The sequence below is a fragment of the Cervus elaphus genome, chromosome 14 (assembly GCF_910594005.1).
Source record: "Cervus elaphus chromosome 14, mCerEla1.1, whole genome shotgun sequence".
NCBI lineage: Eukaryota > Metazoa > Chordata > Mammalia > Artiodactyla > Cervidae > Cervus > Cervus elaphus.
Genome location: NC_057828.1, coordinates 76541061 through 76564566, shown reverse-complemented (window position 1 = coordinate 76564566; position 23506 = coordinate 76541061). Strand labels below are relative to the sequence as shown.

Sequence of the window (23506 nt, the reverse complement as noted above, 5' to 3'; positions counted from 1 at the left end):
CCTTCAAAGCCAAACAATCTGGGGCGGGGAGGGCGGGGCGGGGGGGCGGGACTTGTCTTCCTAGTGCAGGACCCCCAGGCTGGGGAATCCCATGTGAAACTCAGACCCCTCCTTCTGTGGGAGAGCTTCTGCAATTGTAATGATTCCACAATTTGTGGGTCAGCTCCCCAGAGTTATAGGTCTTGTTTATACTATGTCTCTGGTCCTCTTTCCTGTCTCACATTGGTTCCTTCTTTATATCTTTAGTTGTAAAGATCACGTATGCTAGTTTTCAGGTCATTCTCACCCATTTGTTGTTGTTCAGTTGCTAAGTCATGTCTGACTCTTTGCAGCCCCATGGACAGCAGGATGCCAGGCTTCCTGGTCCTTCACCATCTTCTGGAGCTTGCTCAAATTCAGGTCCATTGAGTTGGTGATGCCATCCAACTGTCTCATCTTCTGTTGCCCGCTTCTCCTCCTCAGTCTTTCCCAGCATCAGGGTCTTTTCCAGTGAGTCAGCTCTTCACATCAGGTGGCCAAAGTATTGGAGCTTCATCTTCAACATCAGTCCTTCCAATGAGTATTCAGGGTTCGTTTCCTTTAGGATGGACTGGTCTGCTCTCCTTGCAATGTAAGGGATGCTCAAGAGTCTTACCACAATTTGAAAGCATCAATTCATAGGTGCTCAACCTCTGAGGGCTCCTCTGTTGGCTCAGACTGTAAAGAATCTGCCTGCTGGAGACTAACACCTTCAACTTTCACTTCATGGCCTTCTTTGTGGTCAACTCTCACATCCATACAGGACTACTGGCAAAGTTTTGATTATTCAGGCCTTTGTTGGCAAAGTGATATCTCTGCTTTTTAATACACTGCCTAGGTTTGTCGTACCTTTCCTTCCAAGGAGCAAGCATTTTTAATTTCATGGCTGCAATCACTATCTGCACTGAATTTGGAGCCCAAGAAAATAAAATCTGCCACTGTTTCCACTGTTTCCCCATCTATTTGCTGAGAAGAGATGGGACCAGATGCCATGATCTTAGTTTTTTGAATGTTGAGTTTTAAACCAGCTTTTTCACTCTCCTCTTTCACCTTCATCAAGAGACTCTCTACTTCCTCTTCACTTTCTGCCATTAGAGTGGTATCATCTGCACATCTGAGGTTGTTGATATTTCTCCCAGCAATCTTGATTACAGCTTGTGATTCATCCAGCCAGACATTTCTCATGAGGTACTCTGCATAGAAATTAAATAAACAGTGTGACGAGTCTTTCCCATTCTATTGCTTTCCTCTATTTCTTTGCATTGTTTGCTTATGAAAACTCTCATATTTCTCCTTGCTGTTCTCTGGAACTATGCATTCAGATAGGTGTATCTTTCCATTTCTCCTTTGCCTTTTGCTTCTCTTCATTTCTCAGCTATTTGTAAAGCCTCCTCAGACGATGACTTTGCCTTCTTGCATTTCTTTTGCTTTGGAATGGTTCTGGTCACCACCTCCTGTACAATGTTTGGAACCTCCTTCCACACCTCTTCAGGACTCTATATACCAGATCTAATCTCTTTAATAAAAAATGACAGGATGATCTTGGTTCGTTTCCAAGGCAAACCATTCAACATCATGGTAATCCCAATCTATGCCCCAACCACTAATGCTGAAGAAGCTGAACAATTCTATGAAGACCTACAAGACCTTCTAGAACCAACACCAAAAAACAAAAACAAACAAACACACACACAAAAAAACAAAAACAGATGTCCTTGATTGGAATGCAAAAGTAGGAAGCCAAAAGATACCTGGAGTAAAAGGCAAGTTTAGCCTTGGGGTACAAAATGAAGCAGGGCAAAGGCTGACAGAGTTTTGCCAAGAGAACACACTGCTCATAGCAAACACCCTCTTCCAACAGCATAAGAGAGGATTCTACATGGACATCACCAGACGGTCAACACTGAAATCAGCCTTCCCTGGTGGCACAGCTGATAAAGAATCTGCCTGCAATGTGGGAGCCCTGGGTTCGATCCCTGTGTCAGGAAGATCCCCCGAGAAGGGAATGGCAACACACTCCAGTGTCCTTGACTGGACAATCCCAAAGACAGAGGAGACTGGTGGGCTATAGTCCATGGGGTTGCAAAGAGTCGGACATGACTGAGCGACTAACACACACCCAGTTTTCCAAGAACCCTTTTTTAAGAGACTGCCTTTTCACCATTAAATTTTCTTAGTACCCTTGTGAACTGTCATTTGACCATATAAATGCAAATTTATTTCTGGGCTCCTGGTTTTTTTTTTCATAATTGAAATATAGCTGTTTTACAGTATTATATTATTTTCAGGTGTATAACAGTGATTTTTTTATTTTTAAAGATCATACTCCATTTAAAGTTATTACAAAATAATGGCTATATTTCCCTGTGCTGTACAATACATCCTGTTGTGTCTGGACTCTCTATTCTGTTGTATTAGTCTGTGTGTTTTTCTTCTATGATTATACCAGTTTTGTTTTGATTATTGTCATTTTTTAAGTAAATTCTGAACTTAGAAAAAGTGAGTCTTTTCAACTTTGCATTTCCTTATCAAGAGATTTTCTTTTCTATTCTACTCCCTTGATATTCCATATAAATTACAGGTTTAATTTGTCTATTTATGCAAAGTGGATTTTCAGTATGGTCAAAGGGTTGCATTTAATCTGTATATTGCTTTGTATGGTATTAACATCTTAAGAATATGGTTTTCCAGTCCATGAATGCAGGATTTGCTTTCATATTTTTATGTCTTCTTCAATTTCTTTAAGCAATGCTTTGTAGTTCAATGTGCAAGTCTTTCACCTCTTTGGTTACTTTTATTCCTCTTGCATTTTATTTTTCTTGATGCTACTTTATTGGATTTTTTTAAAAATTTTCTTTTTGATTGTTGTGGCTCAGCTGGTAAAGAATCTGCCTGCAATGTGGGAGACCTAGGTTCGATCCCTGAGTTGGGAAGATCCCCTGGAGAAGGGAAAGGCTACCCACTCCAGTATTCTGGCCTGGAGAATTCCATGGACTGTATAGTCCATGGGGTCACAAAGAGTCAGACACAACTGAGTGACTTACACTTTCACTTTTAGATTGTTCATTGGTAGTGTATAGAAATGCAACTGATTTTTGTTGATTTTATAGCTTCCAACTTTGTTGAATTAATTTTTCTAATAGGTCTGTGTGTATTTGTGCATTTGTATGTATATATAATCTTTAGAGTTTTCCACTTAAAAGATTATTTAATGTGGAACAAGATCATCTTTTTTCTTCTTCCCCAATTTGGATGCTTTTTATTGCTTTTTCTTGCCTAATTTCTCTGATTAGGCAAGAAAAAGAAATTAAAATATCATTTTATGTTGATAGAAATGGCAAACGTGGGCATCCTGTCTTGTGACTTAAGGAAAAAAATCAATCTTTTACTTCTGAGTATGGAGAAGGAAATGGCAACCCACTCCAGTACTCTTGCCTGGAAAATCCCATGGACAGAGAAGCCTGGTAGGCTACAGTCCATGGGTCCGCTGAAGAGTCTGATACGACTGAGCAACTTCACTTTCACTTTCACTACGGGTATTCTCAGGTGGCTCAGAGGTAAAGAATGCAGGAGACACAGGTTTAATCCCTGGGTTGGGAAGATCCCCTGGAGAAGGAAATGGCAACCCACTCCAGTATTCTTGCCTGGAGAATCCCATGGACCGAGGAACCTGGTGGGCTACAGTCTGTGGGGTCACAAAGAGTCAGACATGACTGAGTGCTGAGCAGAAAAGCACTATTGAGTATGTTGTTCACTATGGGTTTTTCTTAAATGATCTTTATTATGTTGAATTTCATTCTATTGCAGATAAACTTTTAAATGATATTTAAACCATCTTATGTCTTTTAATTTTAAGTAAAATCACATAAAATTCATAGCTAATTTTGGCATTATACTAATGATAAATTTGCTTTCTGTACCACAAAATATTATCCTAGGAAATGTTAATGGATAGGAAGAAGAATGCTTTGACATTTAATATTAATTTATGATTTTATAACACTAGCTTTAAAGAGAAGCATTAATATAATTCATGTAGGGGAAAATGAAATGAGGGATTTAATTTAGAAACAAATCAAGCCCCTTAAATTTATAGATCTTTTAACCTTTATAATTTTCTTCTTCTACCTTTTTTTCTTATACCCATTTTTTCTTCTTTTTTCAGCATATGTCTCTCCAACGGTTGACTTAGAGCCTGACTCTTTTGAGGACTTCGGTATTATTTTGGTTATAAATAACCTTGCATTGTGAAACCCTAGTGTTCTACATGAAACTATTTCAATGATCTGTAATTAGAGAAGAAACATCATGTCACAAATTGGTGTGTTATTGACATATATTGTTATTTTAATAGTGCAAATCCCATGACCAATGTAAGTAGCATTATGTGTAGACATGCAGATAACACAGTTTACAAGAAGTGTCCGAATTTAGGATTTCCAATGGGATGATGTAACTTTCTTAAATGCTATGGTCATGTGTACATTAAAATGTGGTGTTGTCATTTGATAGAGTTATTTTGTGATGGAGATTTGTAGATAAACTTTCTTTCTGTTGCTATGTTGTATACACAAGCCTCATGGACAAGTGAAATACTCTCTCTATAACAGGCAGGAGTTGCACACTTCATCTTTTCTCACGTAATTCACACAATATATGTTTAAGAGGTTGGTGAAGTGTAGTGGTGACAATTAAATGAAATATAAATTTTTCTTGATAAGAAAATGAAGAGAAATAGCTATTATTTTTCTTTACATTAGACTAGTTTAGTCAGGTTAATCTTTTTATAAAATGCACTTGAGACTTGTTATGTTTTCCCCTCTGAAAACCGTGGTCCGACTGCCACTGTGCCAAGTAAATTCAGGGCCATCTTCAGAGGCTACTCTTGCTATTGTTCAGTCAGTCAGACATGTCCAACTCTTTGTGACCCCATGGATTGCAGCACGCCAGGCTTCCCTGTCCTTCGCCATCTCCCAGAGTTTGCTCAAACTCACGTCCATTGAGTCGGTGATGCCATCCAAGTGTCTCATCCTCTGCCATCCCCTTCTCTTCCTGCCTTCAGTCTTTCCCAGCATCAGGGTCTTTTCCAATGAGTTGGCACTGTTCATCAGGTGGCCAAAGTATTGGAGCTTCAGCTTCAGCATCAGTCCTTCCAATGAATATTCAGGGTTGATTTCCTTTGGATTGACTGGTTGGATGTCCTTGCAGTCCAAGGGACTCTCAAGAGTCTTCTCCAGCACCACAGTTTGAAGGCATCAAACTTAGGCACTCAGCCTTTTTATTGTCCGGCTCTCACATCCATACATGACTACTGGGAAAACCATAGCTTTGACTAGATGGACCTTTGTAGGCAAAGTAACGTCTCTGCTTTGTAATATGCTGTCTACCTTTGTCATTGATTTACTTTCAAAGAGCAAGCGTCTTTAACCTCATGGATGCAGTCACTGTCCACAGTGATTTTGGAGCCAAAGAAAAAAAAGTCTGTCAACTGTTTCCATTGTTTCCCCATCTATTTGCCATGAAGTGATGGGAACAGATGCCATGATCTTCATCCTTTGAATATTGAGTTTTAAGCCAGCTTTTTTCATTCTCTTCTTTCACCTTCATCAAAAGGCTCTTTTAGCTCTCCTTCGCTTTCTGCCATAAGGATGGTGTCATCTGCCTATCTTAGGTTGTTGATATTTCTCCCCACAATCCTGATTCCAGCTTCTGCCTCATCCAGCCCGGCATTTCGCATGATGTCCTCTGCATGTAAGTTAAATAAGCAGAGTGACAAGAAACAGCCTTGACGTACTGCCTTCCCAATTTTGAACCAGTCCATTGTTCCATGTCTGGTTCTAACTATTGCTTCTTGACCTGCATACAGGTTTTGCAGGAGGCAGGTAAGGTGGTCTGGTATTCCCATCTCTTGAAGAATTTTCCACGATTTGTTGTGATCCACACAGTCAAAGGCTTGAGAGTAGTCAACGAAGCAGAAGCAGATGTTTTTTCCTATGCTTTTTCTGTGATCTAATGGATGTTGGCAATTTGATCTCTGGTTCCTCTGCCTTTCTCTAAATTCAGCTTGTACATCTGGAAGTTCTCAGTTCACATACTGTTGAAACTTGACTTGAAGGATTTTGAGCACTACTTTGCTAGCATGTGAAATGAGGACAATTGTGCGGTAGTTTGAGCATTCTTTGGCATTGCCTTGCTTTGGGATTGGAATGAAAACTGACCTTTTCCAGTCCTGTGGCCACTGCTGACTTTTCCAAATTTGCTGGCATATTGAGTGCAGCACTTTAACAGCCTCATCTTGTGGGATTTGAAATAGCTTAGCTGGAATTCCATCACCTTCACTAGCTCTGTTTGTAGTGATACTTCCTCAGGCCCACTTGACTCCTGGATGTCTGGCTCTAGGTCAGTGATCACACTCCTGTGGTTTTCCAGGTCATTGGCATCTTTTTTGTATAGTTCTTCTGTGTATTCTTGCTACCTCTTCATAACTTCTGTTTCAGATGCTAATACTTCATAATATGTATGGAATAAAAAGAACAGGACCTAAGATGATGTTTTACGGTCTGAGTTTTAGATAATACAAATAATGGTAGTTTAGAAGCAGAGGTGCTACCCACAGACATTTCTGAGAATTTTCATTTGGTGGTATATTTATTGTTCTCTGGATAGTTTTTTAAAAAATGCATGTTTACATTTCTGTGTATAATTCTTATCCATGTGCCCTGATGTTTCATTTGCATTATTAGAGAAAATCTCCTTATAGTTAGGACTGTATCTTTATTCAAGGAACAGGGAAATAAAGAGGGGTTGATGATAAGATAAAGCTATTGTTTGTGAAGATGGCAAAAAGCATATGTTTGATAGATTTATAAAACTTCATTATGATTTATTAAACAATCACACTTTTGGAGAAAAGTATGGAGAATTCCTAACAAAATCATAAGGAATAGACTTAATACTGAACTATAGTTGGATAAAATGTTTTAAAACAATTTTCTTCTAATCTACTGGATTCTAATTGTTCCAGCTACCTTACTAAATAACCTAGGATGGTAGTTACAGCACACAGTGTTAAAATGTGAGGTTCTTGTTGAGAATTTCAAAAGGAATCTATTTTGAAATGTTCTGTGGTCAGAATGACATGGATGCACTTGCAGTCATGCTAAAACTAGATTGATAATTTTTTTCTTTGTTGTAATTATAGCTGATCCACACATTAAGATGCAACAGCTATTTGGAGACACCTATGTGCTCAATTATCATCAAAGTGTTTTTGTTTTTCCCAGATGCAGCAGTCATTGGTGTGATTATTCTTTCTGTGCGTAAGTATTCCAAACTTTGATACCACTTAAATCAAGATATCACTCTGAAGAAGTGCATTAATTTTTCAGTGATTTTTTAGTTTCTTTAGTTTTAATAGTGTGAAATTAAGTAAACCAGTTTAGGAAAACTTAAATTTTCATGTAATATACTGTCTTTTTTATATATTCTTTTATATTCTATATGTCCAATTACTAACAAACCCTAAATAATAAATGTTGTTTCAAGATGCATAGCCATATGAGTTTACACCCCAGATATGCTATGGGTCATTTTTTAAATTAATCAAGGACTTCTCTGACTTACTGTGAACTATGTAAGTGATTCCAGAGAATTGGATTCAGATAGTGAAGAGACAAAACAGAATAAAAATGTGTACATACTTAAATAAAATATCATTTTCTGACCATGGAAATCTAACCAACATTTATTTCTTTTGCTAGATTTTGAATCTTGGCAGTGATTTTTCAATTACCTGTCCCTTGTTTCCTGGTTTCTTGTAGTTATTGCCGTTGGAATAGTTACTGCCTGCCTGTACAAATATTCCGCAGAGCGGAGAGAGAGGGCACATTAAAGCATGTTTCTTTAAGTTACTGGTCCTTCTCACTCTTAACATACTTCTGTGAAGTTTTGTTTGTACTCTATTTTACATGCTGACTTAAAAAAAAATGTGTGTGCATGTGTATGCCATTTGGGTAGAATTTCTTCACTAAAAATATCTTTACCTGCTGTTAATATCAACTCAAGAAGAGTGACCACGATGGTCACTTCAGCTGTTACGACGTAAGAAAAATTTCTGTGGGACTAGAGGTTTATGTGCTGCAGCACTAGATGTACCCTACTGCCTAGATTGGACAAATAGCCAAAATTAAACTTAAAATGGTTAGCTGTGGAGGCTTGAAAACTGTAGTCACTAAAATTGTTATGGCAAAAGTTTCACTTGTCTGTATAGCTTAGGTAGTTTTAGGAAGCTGCATAGGTATCTAATTCAAATACCCTGTTTGATTTATTTTCATTTAGAGTTGTTATTTATCCAGGCTAAACTGGGGGTTAAAAGCAACACTATTTGATTTCCCTCTGATGTTGTTTTAATTTACTAGGTAGCAGTAAAACTGATGGGGTTAAACTAAGTGGCTGAGTGGGTTAAGATTTACAAGACATCTCATTAATATTGTCTATCTTTTTATATATAAATTTAAAAAAGGAAGGGGGACTTAGATTTTTTAAAAATATTTATAAATGCATATCTTCTGGGGAGAATAGGGTTTTTTAACCAAGCTTAAATTGTAATGAAATAATTTACAACTTAACAAAAGACAGAATAAATCATGGCGCATAGACTAAGATAAGGTGTTTTGAAATTCATGATTTTTAGTAATTTCCCCCTATAATGCTTTGGAAATAGCTTTCAAATCAAACTAATAATTTTAAGGCTTTTTGCAACTCATAGTTTGCTTGTGGTTTTAATATACACATTTTTATATTAATGAGTGAGCTTGGACTATGTAATAAAAGTAACTTCTTCACTCATTTAGAGCTCAAATTTTAAAAATGTTGTATGGTAATCTTTTTAAAATAACAAATGCTTTGATATGAATCTTAAATCTTATATTAATAGAACACATGATAGGCATATTTGATTTCTCTATCAGCAATACTTTTTAATTATGTATACACAGAAGTCTATGAGAAAATTAAAGTGATGATATATTTTTAAAGGATATTTTTAAAGGTCCAAAAGATTTGTGTAGAAATAACCTCTAAAGAAGCAAAGCAAAATAGCTTTCTGCTCCTTACTCCTTCATTGTTTAAAACAGCACTGCAGCAAAATGCTTAAAAGTTCTCAAACATTAACCAAACTGTCTCTCATTGTAATGAGTTTTTTAAAGCCAAACAATTATCTGGGCATCCTACCACCAATATCAGTAGCATTAGAGTTCTGAGATCCCATTTCTAATGAGTTCCCCAGTGAGGCTGCTGCTGGGCCTGGACGACGCTGAGAGAAACCAAGGTGTAGACTGTTATTGATGTGCCCACACTCTTTAACTTTGAAGAAACATCACCAAGCTTACTGGGAAATGTTTCAGTGGTTCAAGATAATTGTATTTTTTTTTTTTTTTTTTAAGACTGCTCAGGGCTTCCGTGGTGGCTCAGATGGTAAAGAATCTGCCTACAATGCAGGAGGCCCAGGTTTGATCCCTGGTTTGGGAAGATCCCCTTGAGAAGGCAATGGCTACCCACTCCAGTATTCTTTCCTGGAGAATTCCATGGACAGAGGAGCCTGGTGGGCTACAGTCCATGGGGTCCCAAAGAGTTGGATACAACTAAGTGACTAACCCACACACGTAAACACACACACATATCTTATGTTTAAGTCTTTGTAATTAACTCTTTGTTCAATTAATTAACTCTTGCTGCTTGTAGTATCCTCTTTTTATCTTTAATTTTCCCATTTTAATTGTAACATGGCTTGTTGTAGAACTGTTAGGATTCATCTTGCTTGGGACACTCTGTGCTTTGTACACCAGGATATGCTTCTTTTGATAGGTATGGGAAGTTTTTAGCTATAATTTCTTCAAATATAATTTCAATCCCCTTTTCTTTTTCCTCTTCTGCAATCCCTATTGTGCATGAATTGCCAACTTTATGTTATCCCGTAGGTCTTTTATATTGCTTTCATTTTGTTTTTCACTTGACTTTGTCTGCTCTTTTGATTGGGTGATTTTCATTTTTCTATCTTTCAGATCACTTATTCATTCTCCTGCATTATTCAATCTTTAATTTACTGGCTTTAGGTCAGTTTTTGTCCCAGTAAATGAGTTTTCTAATTTTTGTGGGCTCCTCTTATCTGTCTGGGCTCCGTCTCTCTCATTGTCAGTTATTTCCGGTCAATTCTTTTGCTCTTTTAATTGGGAGTAGTTCCTCTTTCCTCATTTTGCTTAAATTCTCTTCCTCTATGAATTTGGCAGAAACAGTGATCTACTGTGGTCCTGGAGGACTATTTTTACATGGGTGCATCCCTATCTAGCCTACATGGGTTTAGTATTTTTGGTGGAAGGGCTGTTTTTACTATGGATGACTGCTACCTCTTTCCTTACTGTGTGCTGGCCTTTATTCTCTAGAAACAGTGTGTGACTGGTATAGTGGTGGCCAGAGCCTCTGCTAGATATTGAGCAGGACCTTGTCCTTGTTCGGTGGTTGTTACAAGGGGCAGGGGTCTGCTCCTTAGTTGCTGGACCGGAAGGCCCCAGAAATGTTTCCTCGCTGTGGTGTGAAACAGGCGGGACAGGGGAGCGCCCACGGGGAGATGAGCCGCCCAGCACTCCTCCACTGGTTCTGCCCACAGGGGTGCACACTCTGTGATGTCACCTGTCGCCTGATGTGGGGCTCACCAAGCACCCTGCTGTTGGCACCGCACTCAGCCCCACGTCAATCATGGGTGTGATACCAGCAATCAGTCTTGTCGTCCCTTGGGCATGGTTTTCACAAGACCATCAGTGCGGATCGCTAAGTGTCTGTGCACTGAAATCAGGTGTGAGTGCCACCTCTGGGCAAGTGGATGCACGACGGGGGCTACGGAAGCAACCCAGACGCTGGCCTGGCCCAGTCTCCGTGTGCACACACCCGCTGGATGCTGAGGCCAGACCTTTCCCCCTGTGAGAGCGCCTGTTGTCCTCTGGGAGATTCTGGGTGCTCAGCTTACAAAGCAGGCATCAGTGCTTAAATCAGCAAATAGCACAACCACGGGGAGAGGGCTCAGACTTCAGCTCTGTTCTCAAAGAGCACCCCCTGCGGATCAGCTCTGATTCCATCCCCCGCCTCTGCCTGTGGGCACCTCCCTGCTGCTGGCATTCTTGAAGTCTCCTAGAGGTGGTCCAGAGTCAGCTGTGGCGGGCCCTTCCCTGCCCTGCGCTTGTGCTCGCGAACAATGGGCTTTCGGAGTGTCACCGCACCCACTCTGAGCACACCAAGCGGCTGTTATTTTCAGACCCTGACCCTCCATTCCAGTGACCCTGACGACGGGCGCTTCACTTCCAGGCGGAGGCCCAGGTTTCTTCCATATATACCTGCCGGTGGCCGCCATACTCCCCTCCAGCCCTTCGGAAGGCCTGCAGCCCGCCCTCGTCCTCTCCCCGGGTCTGTCCTCCAGGGCTTCAGTGCCCAGGCCCCGCCTGCATCAGTGGATGCGGGTCTCAGGCTGGGGAGCGCAGGGCCGTGGCATGGACGGCCAGTGCAAGTCTGGTTTGCCTGCAGAAGACTGACTGGCGTGCTCTCCGCTGAGTCTCCGAAGCTCTCTTTCTGCCCCAGCCAGTGAACGGACTTCACAGCGTGCAGGAATCTTCCCTCTCACAGCTCCCTCCCATGCGTGCAGGCAATTTCCTTTCTGCCTCCTCTTTATTTTGCTTTTTCATGCCACCCAGTTGGGTGGAGCTCTTTTTTGTACTTTTAGGTATCTGAGATTTTCTGTCAACATTTTTTTTTTCTGTCAACATTTTAAGAGGCATTCTGTGAGGATTGTTCCACATGGAGATATATTTTTGATGTATCCGAGGAAGGAGGTGAGCTATGCCTCCTATTTCACCATTTTGATTGGAGTCCCTTATTCGTTATAACTTAAAATGATTTTAATGTTATATAAATAATGACTCATCCAGAAACTTTGTAGTTTTTAAGCTGTCTGCTTAAATGAGCTTTCCTAAAGTTTTTTGGATTCAATAAGTCCAATTCAGGCGGTGGGAGTGTAAGCTATGCAGCAAAAACTTGAACGATCAAATTAATTGGAACTTTTTTCTACTTGGCTCACTCTTCTTGAGCAGTCAAAAAACTTTTCAAAAAAATTTAAACAGAAACTAATAACAAGGATTTTTTGATTAGTTGAGAGAGCACATGTACAAAATTTAGATCCATTTCAGGAAAAGGAAAGGTTATATAATAAGCTGTATAGGTGGAAACAACTATGGCACAGGAAGAAACTGTCTTCAACGAAAAGATCCATCTCAAAATGTGTGACGCCATAAAAATCGATTTCAGAGACAATATTACGTGGAATTAATACTTGCTCTGTGCGTTGCCTCAAAATCTAAGGTGATAGAGGCCAGGACCATTTCTCCTCATACTGTCTCATTCTGAGAAAAAAAGAGTTTACATTACTCACTTGAGGCTAAGTGGTTTCATGGGTAAACAGATTGTACACAAATTTACAATCCATTTATCTGCTGAATGATCTATAAGACTTTGAAGGTAAAGTAGTCTCTTGCACCAAATTCCTGTTTCAGGTTTCTAATGAGAATCAGGAGAGCCATAATTTATAAACTTAATTGTCAGCTTACTTCCCTTCTCCTCCCTCATTGATTTTATCCCTTTTTTATGCCACTCTTGCTTCCTTTTGTTGTAACATCACTATTTCATTGAGCACTTTCCCCTTCTGTTCAACACATACCTAACCAGTAAGAGCTACAGACAAGGAAATTTTATTTCTGTCTGAGAAGAGATGAGAGAGAAGTTTGCTTTTACCATTAAAAAGTATCTCTTTCCTGTTGCATTTTTTCAGAGATGTTCAGTGAATATTTAGCTGTTGATACTAAGCTAATTTGGCAGTGGACATCCAAGGGATACCTGGTTTCCTGTTCCCTTTGCTAGATTACTGATGTTTTCTCATACCTTCCCTGTTTTAGTGTAAAATAACATGCACTCACATGTTTTGCTTTGACTTAGGAGCCTTGTAGCTCGGTCAGTAAAGAATCTGACTGTGGTGCAGGAGACCTGGGTTCGATCCCTGGGTTGGGACAATCCCCTGGAGAAGGAAATGGCAGCCCACTCCAGTATCCTTGCCTGGAAAATCGCATGGACAGAGGAGCCTGGTGGGCTGCAGTCCATGCGGCCACAAAGAGTCGGGCACGACCGAGTGACTAATACTTACTTACTTAGAGTAACTGTTGACAACAGAGTTAGCCATCAGACTAACGCCTCTGTCTTCTAGGAGCTGTGAATCCAAAACATGGGGGAATTTTTTAGCCCAGTGAGAAATAATAACAGAATCTACTCATTTTATATTCACTTTGGGTTTTTTTTTTTTATAGAAATCACAATACATTTTACTTAATTTTGTGAAGAAATTCAATTTCAACTTGTCAATATTAATTCTGCAAAGGCATTCCTTGACCAGGATATTTTTAGCATATAATAAAATCCACCACCAACAAAAATCCATCGGTTTGGGAAAATCATGAAATGCATCACCTTTAGATGTGTAACCCCCCTGTACTTTCTGTCTCTGAATGAAATGAATTAGAAGTTCTTTCTGGGGGAACAGAATGTGTGTCCACATAGCTGGGAAGAGAGGAGGTGAGTTTTACATAAGCTGTAATGTGTGGTGCTACCTTAGGTTACAGTCACAACTTTGGGAGCAGATTCTACAAAGGCTAGTAAGAAGGGCAACTTCTCAGTGAAAGCAGAGTGGTGTCTTTCATCATGGGGAAAAGGTGAAGATAAAGCATCCCACCTAGAATGGCAGTGTGGGCCTAGCCAGCCCTGTGTTTCTGCCCAGTTCTTTAAGGACTCCTTCCAGGCTAAAGCCAAAAAGGAAAGAGTTTTCAGACAGGCCATGAGCTTCAAGTGTCTGTAAATACTTGAAGTTGACTTAAGAAATGCTGAAGGTAATTTGACATAACTGTAATTAGCTCACACTTTAATCCTCTTCATTGTTTTAATCAGGTTCTTTGTTATATCAAACGAGCTGTTTAAGTTACATTAATACTTATTTATCTTTGTCAAGGGCTTCCCAAGTGGTGCTAGTTGTTAAAGAACCTTCCTGCCAATGCAGGAGACATGGATTCAATCCCTGGGCCAGGAAGATCCCCTGGAGGAGGGCATGGCAACCCACTCCAGTGTTCTTGCCTGGAGAATCCCCATGGACAGAGGAGCCTGGTGGGCTACAGTCTATGGGGTTGCAAAGAGTTGAACACGAATGAAGCGGCTTAGCATGCACGCATTCATCTTTGCCAAACATTAGATTTCTATTTAAAATTCTGCTTAAAGAGAAGTATTTCCTTATAACAGAAAAAAGTATTGCTTCAAAAAAATAGAAGAATACAGTGGTGTTGGAGGGTTCCTTGAGAGCCTGACTGCTGACGTGCTCTCCTGAGGACACGGCCATGTAACAGGGGCCGTGCTGTGACGGCGCTGGTTCACAGCGAAGCCTCTCCCGCCAGGGGAATAACACAGTCTCCAGCATGAACACAGTTAGCTCTCCCATGAGGTGGGCCCCCCGAGGGTTTGCTGGGGCAGGCACGCTGTAAATAACCGACGGGCCCACGTTTGGTTGTAGCCTGCCTGTTGTAGTCAGTTTCCTAGGCAGGAGTGGAACTGCGTTCTGCAGCTCCAGAGTCCGTGGTCCTGAGTGGCTGCTGCGAACGCCAAAACCGGCTCATCCTATGTAAAGTGGGCTTGAGTGCACAGGGGTTAAGTAAAACATGTGAAAATTAATTTTCCTGCTTCTTTGCATTCTTTTTAATGTGGCTTCTAGAAAATTCAAAATTACCTGTGTAACTTGCATTATATTTCTTTGGACAATGCTGGAATTGAATAATAAATTTTAGAAAGCTGTCTGTTGTCACCAAAAAATGTGATGTGAGTTTTAGTTACTTAGGAGACTGTAACCAGAACACATGATTTCCTTCAAGTGAGGGGTAAACAAAGCATTTTTGAAATTGAACACTCAGAATCATTACCTTCTTAAAGGTTTCATCTCAGAGCAACATTTTAAATTGCAATATTAGAAAAATGTGTGTTTAAAAGAATCCTTTGTTTCATAGTTCAGTGACTTACTGAAAAACACAGATGTTTTTTAATTGTCCATTTTCTAACTGGACTTCTGGAATTTAATTTATGTACTTAACTCTGTTCATCTCTGATGCTGTCTTTTTACCTTACCTTGTAGGGAAACAGAGTTTAGCACTCCATCCACCACTTACTAGAATAATTTGACCACTCCTGTAGTACAGACAAACTAAATAGTTTCCATAAATCCACGCATCCCTTTACCTTTTGATTCTTTTAAAATGTTAAGATCTACAGTAAACTCATACAGATACTATGAGAAACAGCATGGATTTTCCTCAAAAATTAAAACAGAACCACAATATGATCCAGCAGTTCTATCTGGATATATATTTGAAGGACATGAAACCACCACATGGAAGATATAGCTATGCCTTTCTGTTTACTTCAGAATTATTTACAATAAGAAAGACTTGGAAACGACTTAAGTGTCCATTGAGGGATGGACAAAGAAGATAACGGTTTATAGATACAGTGCAGTACTATTCAGCCACAAGAAATAAGGAAACCCTGCCATTTGTGAGAACACAGCAACCTTGAAGGAATTATGCTAAGTGAGTAAGTCATACAGAAAGAAACAAATACTGTGTGATCTCATATATATGTGAAATCCAGACGTCCACACTCACAGAAACAGAAGTCAGATGTTTGGCTGTAAGAAGTGGGGACTGAGAGTTGGTGGGTGAAATGGGTGAGGCAGGTGAAAAGGTATGAAACTCCAGGCATAAGACAAACAAGTACAAAGATGTGATGTATGTGGCGGTGGTGGTGGTTTAGCCGCTAAGTCTTGTGACCCCTGGACTATACCTGCCAGGCTCCTGTGTCCATGGGATTTCCCAGGCAAGAATACTGAAATGGGTTGCCATTTCCTCCTCCAGGGGAATCTTCTCAACCCAGAGATTAAACCCAGGTCTCCTTCATTGCAGGCAAATTCTTTATGGCTGAGCCACCAGGAAAGCCCAATGTATACAGCATGGTGACTATAATTAGTAATGTTGTACTGTATTCAGTCGACACTCCGGATCCAATAGTTCTGCAGCAGCATCCTTGGATACAGAGGGCCAGCAATGCTATGCTCTATTATATGAGTCTTGAGCATTCAGATTTTTAATTGCAGGGGAGGGGGGTGGGGATCTGGAGCCAATCCTCTTTTGATATCAAGGGGTGGCTACCTTGGCAAGTTGCTAAGGAAGAAGGTCTTGAATGTTCTGATCACAAGGAAAAGAATTTGGTAACTCTCTGAGTGAAGAGATGTTAAAAAAAAACAAAACTGTGGCAATCATTTCACAATGTATCATTATCAAATCACGCTGAGCCTCTTAAACCTACACAGGGTCACACAAGCGAGGCTTGTTCACTTGTTCTCTGATTTGCTGCCCTTTGCAGACATTGCATTTTTCACGTGTACAAATGAAGGTTTGTGGCAACCCTGCATCCGGCCATTCTATCAGCGCCGTTTTTCAAATAGCATTTGCTCACTGCAGGTCTCTGTATCACACCGTGGTAATTCTTACAGTAATTCAAGCCTTTAAACTTATGGTGATCTGTGTTCAGTTATCTTGGATGTCACTGCTGCAACTCACCGATGGCACAGGTGATGTTTAACATCTTTAGCAATAAGGTAGTTTTTAATTTAGCTGTGTGCATTGTTGTTTAGACACACTGCTCCTGCACTCCTAATAGACCACGGGATGGTATAAACAGAACTTCTATCACACTGGAAAAAACAAACAATTCCTGTGACTCGGTTTATTGGGATAAATCACTTTAACAAGCTACTCCAGAATCAAACCCATGGATGTCTCCAAGGTATGCCTGTATATCAATTATGTCTCAGTGAAAACAGAAGGGAAAAAGGCAATCAACAAAAGTTATTCTCTGGTTTCTTTCACTCTGATGAATGCAACTACATCACAATGCTAACATTTTACTGTGGGCTCGAATGTGGTCACCATCCTTCACATGTCTCTGAAACATGTAGGAATTTGGAATTGAACACCTTGCCTGTTTTCACTTCAGTAACACTTGTAATTATAGGGCAAGTCAAGACAGTCCCCAGTAGTATCTAGGTGAGAAAATGTGGTTTTTAAATAAAACCTCCAAACTTAGAGAAATATGCTTCAAAATGAAGTGAATTAATTTTCATTTGTAAAGAAGTGATTTTTAAATCATTTCTATTCAAAGATTAAAGCCAACTCTTAGTATTCATTGTTCAATCACTGCAAAATCTGTTTTATATATTGTTTATTTAAAAAGCATTTACAAATATGGCACTACTTCAGACCTTAGACAGTAAAAACAAGGAATATTGGGAATTTGAACAAATCTGACTTTCTTAACTAAGAATGTCACCAGAAAACACTTTTACAGTTAATAGGTTGAAATATCATTTCAAAAAATTTGTAACCTCATGGTGATTTAGAGAAGCTATGAAGTTTATGGCTGGCATTTGTTCTTCACCCCTTTTAAGAACAATGAGGCAGTCTAAGAAATCAAGAATAATTCAGAATCAGGCTTCTGTATGAGTGAGGCTCCTCACTTCATCTGTAAAGGGCAGAGTAGAAATGAAGCCCTGTATTTCAGAGAGGCAAACTCACCCTGTGGATTAGCTGTGGTCATGCAGAGGGAAGGAGAGACGAATCAGCTCAGGTGGCTCTGGACACTCAGTGGGACGGAGCCCAACCCTCTTCTCTGCGCCCACACCAGCGGCCACCGAGGAGGGACTCTGCTCTAACTCACATTACAGGCTTCTGTAAACAGAGGGTGATAACTTCCCAAACAGGAATACCAGCTCAGGACAAAGTGAATCCTGTGGGCTTGATGTTATCTTAAAAAAGAATTCTACTCTCTAAGAGAATTGGAATCCACTCTAGAGTCTGGCTCCAGGGTGTTTTCTCTCCCCACTTGGATAAAGATATGTCTTACTTTACACATGTCATCAGGATGTAAGCAGTTTTGAAGGGGATAAGTTCATTAGATAACCTCAGGTTGCATCAGAACCCGAGTCTTTGTGGGCTCCTCACCTCATCTGTAAAGGGCAGAGTAAAAATGAAGCCCTGCATTTCAGAAAAGCAAACTCACTCTGTGGATTAGCTGTAGTCATACAGAGGGAAGGAGAGATGAAACAGCTCAGGTGGGTCTGCTCACTCAGGTGGGACAGAGCCCATCCCTCTTCTCTGTCCTCACACCAGCGGCCACAGAGGAGGGACTCTGCTCTAACTCACATTATGTTTTCACAGGTTTTGTTGTACACCTTTGAAAAAAATTTTTTTTTAATTTTTTGACTGGACCTCAGCATGCAGAACTTCCCAGACTGGGATCAAACCCATACCCGCTATGGTGGAAGCATGGAAACCCAACCACTGGATCACCAGGAAAGTCCTCAAACTTCATAGTTAGTAGCACAAATTGGGCCAAAGAAACATGGCCTTGAGAAGGATGTGAGTGAGGAATCAAAAGTGCGCCAGTGTGAATATTATTTTTACTCCCAAAAGACATGTTGATAAGGCTCTGTAAATGGTTCTTCCCTTGGTAATCCCTAGTGAAGCACTTCAGGAATATAAGCCTGAACAGAATAAATTCAGGAATTCTTAAAAAATTATACAGTTCAAGTTTTGCTGTACCTACTTTCACATGCTTTTCAAGAATGTAGCACTTGCTTAGAAGCAAGGGCATGGCTTTAAGTACTTACACTTTAAAAGCCCTCAAGAGGTATTTTTTTCAACCAAAGATTTTTATGCTTACTAAAATAAATTGACTTTCATAGTAGTTTCCACTTCAAATTTAGTTTTTCCAATTTTATATATTTATAAGTGATTGAAATATATGTGCAAACATAAATTATTTTGTCTAGCAAATAATTTGTCTACTACTTAAATATATGGGGAAACCATTTTTCTCTTGAAATGTCAGTTTGAATGAGAGGGAAAGATGTATTTGAATTTAAACTTAAAACTGCAAGAGTGAATCTCCAGTGGAATGAGAAGTCTCATGTCTGTTTTGTTTGTTTATTTTTTTTTGAGAATTGATTGGGTCTTTAAAACTGTTACAAAACGAAATGTCATTTTGGAGAAATTTCATTTGTGATAATGCATTTATTTCCATTGTGTTTTATCTCAAATGAGAGTATGCCTCTAATCAGGCCCACCTTCTGGAAGCATTCCCCTCCCACAGTCGCCCCTTCTAACCCTCCAATCTCAGAGCCTGAAGTCTGTCCAGGCTTCTCCCTTCCCTGTCTCCTGCCTCCCCTGCTCATGGTGTTCAGCCCTACGTTGTTATCCACAGCAAGAATACTGGAATGAGTTGCCATGCCCTCCTCCAGGGGATCTTCTTGACCAGGGATCGAACCTAAGTCTCTTACACCTCCTGCATTGGCAGGCAGGCTCTTTATCACTACTGCCACCTGAGAAGCCCTAAAGACCAAAGTCAGTGCTTATATTTATAAGAGAAAATTGTTAAAGAAGTCAGAAAATGACTAAGACTCAAATTAAGATATTGATGGCTGGCTAATCAAAGGAAGCCATCTGTAGTTAAAGAAAAAAAAAAGAAGAAGAAGCAATCTTTCTAATACCAACACTAGATGAAAATTAGGTTGGCTATAAAGAAAGAAAACATTTTGTCAAATTTTACTTGCCTATAACCTGAGACTACTGTATCTTTTTTTAATTGTCATAAAATATACAGGGATAGCTTTTAATGTGATCATAAAAGTCTTCTGTAAGACTGCTGAAGAGACCTGAGGTAGGTAGGAAGTTGAATTTTGATTGATAAAGTACATTGTAGGATTTAAGAAAATAGGCAAATCTGGTGCTGAATTCTAAAAGTTGTAATGCCTGACAGCATTTTGTCCAAAAATTAACGTTTATGCCTATTTTTAAAAACTTGCATATTTGTATTAAAGGGCAACATTTAACATAGTCTACAGACTTCCAGAAATGAGTCAAACTTGATAGTCACAGAAAGATGTGGAGGTTCTTTTGTTTTTCTTCCTAAGCTGCATTGCTTTCATCATTTCCAGGCTCTTCTAGAAAATATCACCCTGGAATGTAGTGGGCAGACTTTAGAGAGTCATAGTGCTGCTGCTTTCCTGTGGACTATGAGGACATTTGACAAGCCCCTTGCTTCGTTGAATTGGATGACATCACCGACTGGATGAACAGTTGTTTAACCAAGCTCCAGGAGCTGGTGATGGACAGGGAAGCCTGGCGTGCTGCAGTCCACGGGGTCACAAAGAATAGGACACGACTGAGCGACTGAACTGAACTTGCTTAGTTGTTCAAACTTTGCATTATTCAGAGGTTTCAGTCATTGCTGTGATACCTAGAAGACATTTTCAATTTTATTTTCATTAACTACCTCTTTTCTACTTACCTCTAAGGAATTAACTTCCTAAAAGAGACAAACATTTTTCCCTTTTGGCTTACGTGTGAGTGAAGTAGGATTTGGGGGTCTGTAGTCAATAAACTATTTCCTTTCTCTCTGGTGTACATACCAACAGAAGGTGACCAAATCCCTTTAAGAATGGATCACATTGAGAAAGTTACTCACCCTAATTTGTTATTTGCTAGTCTGAGAAAACCTGTATGGGTGATGAATGTGTGGTAAAACTTAGGTAAGGAGGACCGTGCCTGGCAAAGAATTTTCTATATATGGAAAGCACAGTCACAAAAAAACAAACTCAAGATGTCTCCAAAAGAAATTCTGCTTAGCAATTTTTTTTTTTTTTTAGCCGAAATCACTTTGGAATGCCAATTTTAGGTAATGAGCCCAACCTCCAGATGAATAAAGGAAAATAATCCTCCATGAGTGGCCCTTCAGTTAGAAGTAACAGGTTTCTCATGTACGTTGCTTCTCATGACACAGCCATGAGCATTGTTTAAAATTAAGCATTCATGGGAATATCAGAAACTACTTTTATGGAGAAGATGTCCCAAGTCATTGCAATTTTGCTTTCATATTAACATCAATCATTCTCATTGGAGAACTGGAAGGCCAGCAACTTGCTGGCAGTTTCCACGTGTTACTTGTTTTATTTGGAATACATAGGCTGAAGCTAATGACACAGTAGGTGAATCAGAAGCTGTCTAGTTTGTTACAGTTGACCCAAAGCTTTTATGCCCACAGATCTATTGTAGCTACCTCAGCAGAGAGGTGAATAAAGCAATCCAGGGTCGTAATTGTTCCTGCCACATCCACCTGAATTCTCCAGTCAACAGCCCCAAATAGCCCTGCAGCTACAGTGGGAGGTGCCCCCCATTCCCAGGGAAGTTTTCCCAACAGAGGCTTCACCCACCTCACCCCACCCCACCGGGCAGGGCAGCCAGCTGGGGGGAGACTGGCAGGAACTGGACCTCGAAAGGCTTCCCAGGTGGTTGAGGTGCCACCATGTATGGAGAACAGGTGTGAAATCAAAGTCCTGCAGGAAGGTCAGGGCTGGCCTTGCACTTTCTGCTCAAAAAGGTCAATCAAGGGGACACAGCCCTCCAACCTGAAGACTCCCCAAGAGAAACCCCCTGTGAAGTCAAATCTGGCTCATCTCTGAGCACCTTTACACAACTGGTTCACTCTGTCTTCAGGGGTTGATAGAAACTAAGAACCAAAGTAGAGAACGCCTGCATCTCTCCTAACGTAGCTGAATTCATCAGCGCACCTCCCTCTAGGGGCCACATGAGTCCAGGCTCAGTTAACTAAGGTTTCTGCGGGAACGCTGACTGCAGAGGCTCCTGGGGCTGCAGCCCAGAAGGAAGCAAGGTTAGTGTCCCCGTCAAGCAATAGCATCCTTCATTCCAGGCCTGCAACGCTTCTCTCTTCTGTGATCTTTTTCTCATTTTATTTCTTGCCTCAGAGAAGTTCATTCCTGTCTTAATGGATATTTTAAACATCTGTCTGATTTAACAGACTTCAAATTCTTTATGAAGAAGGTAAGATCTGCACATAAAATTAACTTTTTGGGGACCCCATTCTCATCACCATAGAATTATGAGTGAAAAATAAAAGATGGAAAACTAAGATATGATAAATTAAATGTACCAAAAGATTTATTAGTGTTTCAGGATGCATTAACAGAGTTTTCTTAACAGAAAGGTAATTTAACAGCAAGAAATTTATAGAATTTACAGCACTACCACATTTCAGCAAACTGAGGACACTTGATAAATTGTAATGATTTGTTTTAAAAAATACATTAAATGCAATAATGTGCATAAAGTATTGCAGATGTAGTTAAGGACATCAGCAGGAAAAGCTGTAACCTCCCTCCCCTTCTCTGCCCATCCATCTTCCGGGAAGCCACAGGCTGCTGCCGACCGGACTTGGCGTGAGACCTCGAGGCCACTGCTTTTCCCCCTACATCATAACCGATTTCAAATGGTGCTAGACAAAAACAGACTCTGAACACCAGGAGAAATCGGTCAGCCTGTGTAAGAGATGGGTCCGGCGGCGCTCAGTGGGGTCCACACGGTGACGGTGCAGGTGGCAAGTCTGATTTCACCTACTCGGCCACTGAAGCTGGATGTCCCGTGGCGTGTAGGAGCAGGTGGGCAGTGCTGGTGCGATGAGAGAGTCCTTCCGGTCCACGGCCCTCCCGCTGCCGACTGCGATCAGGTACCCAACCTGGAGCTGCCCGATCACACGCTCAAAGACCCCACCAACAGGTTCCTGCTGATGGCTGCCCCGGAGTTTCTACCGAACACCACCCCACCCCTGCACTGTCCCCCTTCCACCACCCAATACGCTCAAGAGTGAACTTTGCTTCTCAAGTTCTTCTTTTCTTGAACCAGCTCAGGTGGCAGGAGGAGGGGAGCTGGTCCCAGGGCAGCAGCTCCTCTGCGGTTGGCCTTTGGCTGCGCTGCAATTCTTACTCCTAAAACACTGATTTCAAATGGTGCTAGATACAAAGATGGGAAAATCTAAGCCACCATGTGAAACCAGCTTCCAGAAGAAGAGGATTCTCACTGAAGAATGGAGGCAGATGCGATCGGAAGACCCAGCCTTTGCCTGAGATGTCTTATTGCAGTTATACTTGTGATGGTGTTATAGCCACGCGTTCTGGGAAACAAACTCACTCAGAAGGGCAATGCAGACAGTGGAGTGCAGTTTATTACACCTGCGGGCCCAAGGCAGAGTCTCCTCTCAGCCAAGGACCGCAACCAGCATTTGTGAAAATCTTTTATACACTATGTGTACGTGTCCGAACCCACCACCCCAAATTCCTTGAGCCTTACAAAGGAAGGGTAAATACAATCACAGTAACCCCATCATCCATGTGTTATGTGTTCAATCAGTTAATAATCAATAAGCCTGTGGTTACATTCCAACCAGTTAATAACCGATA

At 40.6% G+C, this 23506-nt stretch overlaps 1 protein-coding gene across 1 annotated transcript in view; it reads left to right on the top strand.

The window, feature by feature from the left end:
- Positions 1 to 17133, top strand: part of LOC122708111 (membrane cofactor protein-like) — a 55468-nt gene extending 38335 nt beyond the window's left edge. The window contains exons 10-12 of the mRNA XM_043924229.1: positions 4184 to 4234; positions 7302 to 7337; positions 16832 to 17133. Of these exons, the coding sequence (XP_043780164.1) occupies positions 4184 to 4234; positions 7302 to 7337; positions 16832 to 16854 (110 nt within the window). The 3' untranslated portion in view covers positions 16855 to 17133. The remainder of the gene's footprint in view (positions 1 to 4183; positions 4235 to 7301; positions 7338 to 16831) is intronic.
- The last annotated feature ends 6373 nt before the right edge of the window (positions 17134 to 23506 follow it).